This window comes from Meriones unguiculatus, chromosome 2 (genome assembly GCF_030254825.1).
Source record: "Meriones unguiculatus strain TT.TT164.6M chromosome 2, Bangor_MerUng_6.1, whole genome shotgun sequence".
Lineage (NCBI taxonomy): Eukaryota > Metazoa > Chordata > Mammalia > Rodentia > Muridae > Meriones > Meriones unguiculatus.
This window is the reverse complement of record NC_083350.1, coordinates 119,780,393-119,786,644: the sequence shown is the minus strand read 5'-3', so window position 1 is coordinate 119,786,644 and position 6,252 is coordinate 119,780,393. Positions and strand designations below refer to the sequence as shown.

The following is a 6,252-nucleotide window of genomic DNA, read 5'->3' as shown; positions in this document are numbered from 1 at the left end:
TGTTTTGTTGGTTTTTTTTGTTTTGTTTTGTTGTTTTGTTTTGTTTTGTTTTGTTTTGTTTTGTTTTTTGAGACAGGGTGTCTCTGTGTAGCCCTGGCTGTCCTGGAACTCACTCTGTAGACCAAGTTGGCCTTAAGCTCATAGAGATCCTCCTGCCTTTGCCTCCTAAGTGCTGGAACTAAAGGTGTGTGCCACCATGCCCGCCTTTTTGTTGTTGTTGTTGTTTTGTGACAGGTTTTCTTTGTGTATCCCTTGGCTGTCCTGGACTTGCTTTGTAAACCAGGCTGGCCTCCAACTCACAGAGATCCTCCTGCCTCTGGCTCCTGAGTGCTGAGATCAAGTGTGCTCTTCTGAATTCTTGAGAGACAAGTCCATCCATCCTTTCCATTACATTTGTTCTGCATTTGTGCACATTTGGTTTTGCCTTATGACTGAACCAGAAAAAAAAAAAATGTCTTTGTTCCCCTCATCAATAACTCTCCCTACCCCTTCTTTATAAACTGACTTAAAAAAAAAAAAAAAAAAACTAATGAGGGATGGAGTGGAGTGAAAAACCAGTATTCTTTTTCCAGTTCAGGACACAGTTGAAACCACCACAAGTCAGAAAATCGTCTGTGAGGATGACACGACACAGCAAGAACTGCTCTGCAGGGGCTGTCTACACCTACTACGAGAAGAGGAAGGACAGAGAGGCCTCAGGCTACGGGACCCTGAACATTCGACTGAGCCGGGATGCCATGAAGAACTTCAACTGCTGCTGTCTCTCTCTGCAGCCCTGCCATGATCCAGTGGTCACCCCAGACGGCTACCTGTATGAAAGGGAGGCGATCCTGGAGTACATCCTACACCAGAAGAAGGAGATTGCCCGGCGGATGAAGGCGTATGAGGAGCAGCGAGGAGCCCGGAGGAAAGAGCAGAAAGAGCTTCAGCGAGCTGCTGCAGCACAGGACAAAGTTCGAGGCTTCCTGGAGAAGGAAGCAGCCCTGGTGAGCCGGCCCCTCAACCCCTTCATGCCCAAGGCTGCCACCTTGCCCAACACAGATGTTGAGCAGCTAGGGCCCAGTGAGGGTCCCCTAGGCAAGGACAAGGACAAATCCCTGCCCAGCTTCTGGATTCCCTCACTGACTCCTGAGGCAAAGGCCACTAAGCTGGAAAAGCCATCCCGCACCGTGACCTGCCCTATGTCTGGGAAGCCACTGCGCATGTCGGACCTGACGTCAGTGCGCTTCACGCAACTGGACCATGTCACAGGCAGTGAGCGCTACGTCTGTGCAGTGACCGGAGACAGCCTGAACAATGGCACACCCTGTGCAGTGCTGCGGCCCTCTGGGGCGGTGGTCACTCTGGAGTACGTGGAGAGACTGATCCGGAAGGACATGGTGGACCCTGTGAATGGGGATAAGCTGACAGAGGGCGACATCATCTTGCTGCAACTGGGCGGTACAGGCTTTGCAGGCTCCGGAGGGAAGTTACAGGTGGAAATGTGATGCAGGCCTGAGTTAAGACCTAATAAAACCGGCATACGAACAGACAAAAAAAAGAAAGAAAGAAAAAGAAGAAAAATCTCAAATTCTTTAAAGATCAACCAAGAGGCAAACAAAAACAAAATCAGACATTCAAACCATTTTAATAAGTGCAAAACTGTCTAATGCTTCTGCCTTCTAGTCTCCTGATGCATTCCCTCACTGAACATTTCTCACTGAACATTTCGGCTTTTCTCTTTACTTCCATGTTCTAGATTTTCACTTGCAAAGAATCGTTTTTGTTTAACAAGACTCCATCAAACGAAGAAAAGGATGAACAAGGTGGAGCTGGAGAGGCGGCATCTAAGAGCACTTGCTGTTCTTGCAGGGGACCTGGGCTCAGTTCTCAGCACCCACATGGCAGCTCGCAACAATCTGTAACGGCAGTTCCAGGGCTTTCGACACCCTTCTCCGGCCTCTGTGAGCCCTGCACACAAACGGTACGTGCACACACGTGCAGGAGGCATACATGTGAAATAAAAATAAAGTTTTAAATATTTTAAAAATGTCATGCAAAGAGCAAACAACCTGGAAACACAGGCACTAGGAATTCTAAGTTTCTTTTTGCTTTTTAAAATATTTTTAAAGACTTATTTTCACAATTTATTCATTATATAACCGCCTCCCTCAATTCCTCCCAGCCCCCCCTTTCCCTTCTCACCCCATCCCCTTCCCCTAGTGTACTGAGGAATTTTCCTCCTGTCTGCCCATAGCTTGTCAGGTCTCATCAGGACTGCCTGGATCCTCTTCCTTGGTGGCCTGGCAAGGCCACATCACCAGGAGCAAGTAATCAATGAGCAGGCAACAGAAAGCCCCTGCTCTCCTTACTTAGGAACCCACATGGAGACTGAGCTGTCAGTTGGCTACATCTGAGCAAGGGGTCTAGGTCCTCTCCATGCATGGTCCTTGGTTGGTGCATCAATCTCTGTAGGACCCCCAGGGCTCAGATATTTTAGCTTTGATGGTCTCCTTGTGGGGCTCCTGCTCCCTCTATGTCCTTCTATCTCCACCTCCCTCTTCTTCCGTAAGACTCCCTGCACTCTGCCCAAAGTTTGCCTGTGAGTCTCAGCATCTGCTTCAGTCCCTTGTTGGGAGGATCCTTTCAGAGGACCCTCTATAGTAGGCCCATCCTGTTTCCTCTCTTCCACCACTTCTGGTGTCTAAGTTTCAAAGAAACAAAATCTAAGGACTTTTCAAGGGGAAAAGTAACTAGGAACAGGGATGGGAGACTTGTGTATTCAAATGAAGCAGCCAATATCCAGAAATTAAAAAAACAAAAGAAAACATCACAACAGGGAGTTTTGCATTTACAGTTGCATTTATAGTTATGTAACAATTTATGGTCCCAAAAAAACTCATCAAAGCTAACATGATTCTGAATGGAACCAGGAAGATAATGACAGTCCATTAAACAAAGGCCCAAGGTGTCACTAAGCCACTTGGGGTTGGTGGCCACTACCTGGGTTTACAACACAGTTGATTCAGCTGTTGTAATTGCTTTCAACACTAAAGAGAACAGAAATGAATAGATCAGTCATACCTTGGGACAGTGTGCTCGCCACAGGACTCTAAAAATAAATAAATGTCACTGTGGGGTGCTTTTAGAAGAGAAAGCTATCTGCTAAAAAAAAGAAAAGGACATAATGGCTTTTTATGCTTTTTCCAAAGTCATTACTGAGTGATGAGTACAATTCAAATGTCTCAGAAATGAACTGCTTGTATTTTGATACCTCAGCAATTTTTGGATTTAATTTTTTTCCTAAAATGATAGGCATAGGAACCATCCAATTTTGTAGTGTCTCTATGTGTGCCTGTGTAGCTACACAAAAGATGAGTATCACATTCCTGGAGGTGTAGAGGGGAGGGTTCCTCAAGGGGCCAGCTTGGAGACATAAGGCCTTTGAAATTATTTGATAAACAGCTTCAGTTCTTGGAAAGATTGAGGCCAAGTAGGAAATGGGTGTTGACCACCGGAGACAGACAGCAAAGGCTTTTAGAAACCACACTGTGGTGGAAACAGCTTTGGGGTGAATTAGAGGACAAGCATTTGACCATGAGGGTATTTGTAGTTGCCTTCTATTTGTGATCACAGATAATAAATCTTCATTCATGTTTATGGACGTGAATTCTCCTTTCAAAAGAAATTTTTTTTGAGTTGAGAGAGTAAATGAATTGAAATGCTTATTAATATGAAATGCTTATTGGTAGATAAGAGCAAGATGTCTGTAATTAGCATGGGAAAGTTCAAAGAGGCAACTGGCTTGGAGAGGAGCTCTCTTGGTTTGGGGGCTACTCCACTCTTGCCTAGAGACCCTTACTCTGTACCATATATTACAAGCTAGCTGGTCCACGGCCTTCTGGGAAATTCTCTCTATGTGACCTATCTCACCGTAGGAGTGCTGGGATTACAGATGTGTGCCATCACATCTGGATTTTGTATCTGGCTTTTGTATGTGGGTTTGAGGATGGAACGTGAGTCATCAGGTTGCACAGCAGGGTACATGAGCCAACTGAGCCATTTTTTTTTTTTTTGCCATGTTATGATGTAGTCAGAGAGCCTCATCAGGATGCCACAACTGAGCTGTTTTGATCCTCCAAAACTATGATCCAAAACCACTTTATTTTATAGTCCCAAGAATTTCAACTCAGCAGGACAAAATAGACTAGTACAGTGGTTTATTCTATTTGTTTGTGAGTACTAGATATTCAAGCGTCTCTGTAGGGTGAACATTTCTCTGTGCTAGCGGTTTTCAGCCTGCAGGTCATGACCCCTTTCACACAGATTGCCTAAGACCATCAGAAACATCAACTATTTACATTACAATTCATAACAGCAAAATTGGCCACAAAAATAATTCTGTGGCTGGGGGGCCACTACAACATGAGGAACTGTATTAAAGAGTCTCATCATTAGGAAGGTTGAGGACCACTCTCCTATGCAAATCATAGAATATAATTTTTTGGTTATGGAGGGAGGTGTTGTGGACAAAACTCAGGCCTCACACATGCTAGGAAAGTGCTTTACCTATGGATGCTATACCACCAGCCCCTATAAACAACAACCTCAGAAGGAACGCACAGCGGTAGTTTTATAGCATTGAAAAGTTTGTTCAGAAACTGGAGAAAGTAGTCAGAAAACTGTTCTGTCCTTTATTAGCTCCGCTGTCTGTAAGGGTTGTGACATATTGTCATATGCTGAGCAATGACTGAGCATCTACTGTATGTGAGTGACCATCAGTTTCATGTCCTCAGAGGAGACAATTGCTAATCCAACAGTCCCACTTTGTTTTCTTGTCAATGAGTATTTTTCCCCCAATGCTAATGACCAAACCAGAGCTTCATACAGATAAGGAAGAGTTGCTACTGTTACCTAGTCCCAACCTCATTTGTTTAGTTCATTGTTGTTTCTTCTAAAATGCAAGGGTTTTCAATTATTTTTCCAAATGCATCTTATAAGCACTATATCTCTATTTTGAGTTATTTAAAATGCACCGATTCTTTCTCTCTCTCTCTCTGTGTACATGTTCATCATGTGTGTGCATATATATGGAGGTCAGAAGCTGACAATGGTGTCTTTCTGAGTAAATCTACACTGTAATTTTCTTTTTGAGACAGGGTTTGTCATTGGACCAATAACTAATAGACTCAACCTAGTCTGCTGCATCTGGGTCTGTTGGATCAAACACAGACACCTGATGTACAAGGATTACAGAGTCCAGCAAGAACCAGAAATACAGTGGGCTTAATAAATGCATGTATGTATGACTGAGGAGTGTGGCAAGCTGGGGCTCCTAGTACCAAAAGGGAACACACTTGCAGGCCAGTGAATGTGCCAGAGAGAAACCTAGAGGTCAGCGTGGCCAAGAGGCTTCATTTTTATCATGCTCACTTGGGTTCATTCATCACACACACGTGCACACTCACATACACACACATACGCACAAAGAGCTAATACTTTTATGCAAATAAATGTTCTTTCAATTACTCAGTTCTCTCTATACTTGCCTTCAAGTTCTTTTATATCCATTGTGAATAAGAAGAGGATGTTTGCTTAACAATACAAAATAGACCTTCAAGGTTTGACTGCATTCTTTGCCCTTGGCCTTAGTCATTCTCCTTTTCTTGAGGAGGGAAGAAGGATTTTTATATTTTCCCTTTATATCAGGTGAGGTGGTTTTCAATCTTAGAGGCCTTCCTCAGTCTAGGCCCCCTTCAGGGTTCCTGTCAATGTAGTCACATGGCCAGTTAGGTTCTGGAAAACTGGCAACAGCTGGAAGTTTTAATTGCAATAAAAAGTCTATTATCTCTTTCCACTTCCCTGGGTCATGGTCCCCCTGCCTGCCTGGTTCCCTGCTAGGCACACAGACATCTCGGAGTGGAGGCTCCGGAACATGATGCTGGGAGTATGCTTCTGCGGGTCTCATCGACTTTACGCAAAGGTAAGCCATCTTTAGCTGTTTTTTTCTAGGTGTCTCCCAAAATCCTCTGTCAAGTATGCTGGCTCAGAAGTGCGGTGACGAGGGTGCAGAGCCAAAGGTCGTTCAGAATGAGAGCAAGCCTCCAAGCAGCTGGTATGGATTGAATTGTGAAAGGGCCCTCACAAGCTCATATGCTTAAACATTTGGTTCCCAGCTGGTGGCATTGATTTGGAGATTATGAAATCTTTTGGACTTGGGAGGGAGGGCTAGCTGTCATACTTAGGGCCAGTTCCACTCCCAGCTAAGCATTC

At 44.5% G+C, this 6,252-nt stretch overlaps 1 protein-coding gene across 1 annotated transcript; it reads left to right on the top strand.

Annotated features, from left to right (window-relative positions):
* Positions 1-620: 620 nt before the first annotated feature.
* LOC110560147 (nitric oxide synthase-interacting protein-like) lies at positions 621-1,487 on the top strand. Its single transcript, XM_060376925.1, has one exon. It carries the CDS (start codon positions 621-623, stop codon positions 1,485-1,487), a length of 867 nt encoding a protein of 288 aa, XP_060232908.1.
* The last annotated feature ends 4,765 nt before the right edge of the window (positions 1,488-6,252 follow it).

Excerpts from the sequence above, each read along its gene's own strand:
- LOC110560147 (XM_060376925.1), top strand. The coding sequence starts at position 621 with ATGACACGACACAGCAAGAACTGCTCTGCAGGGGCTGTCTACACCTAC.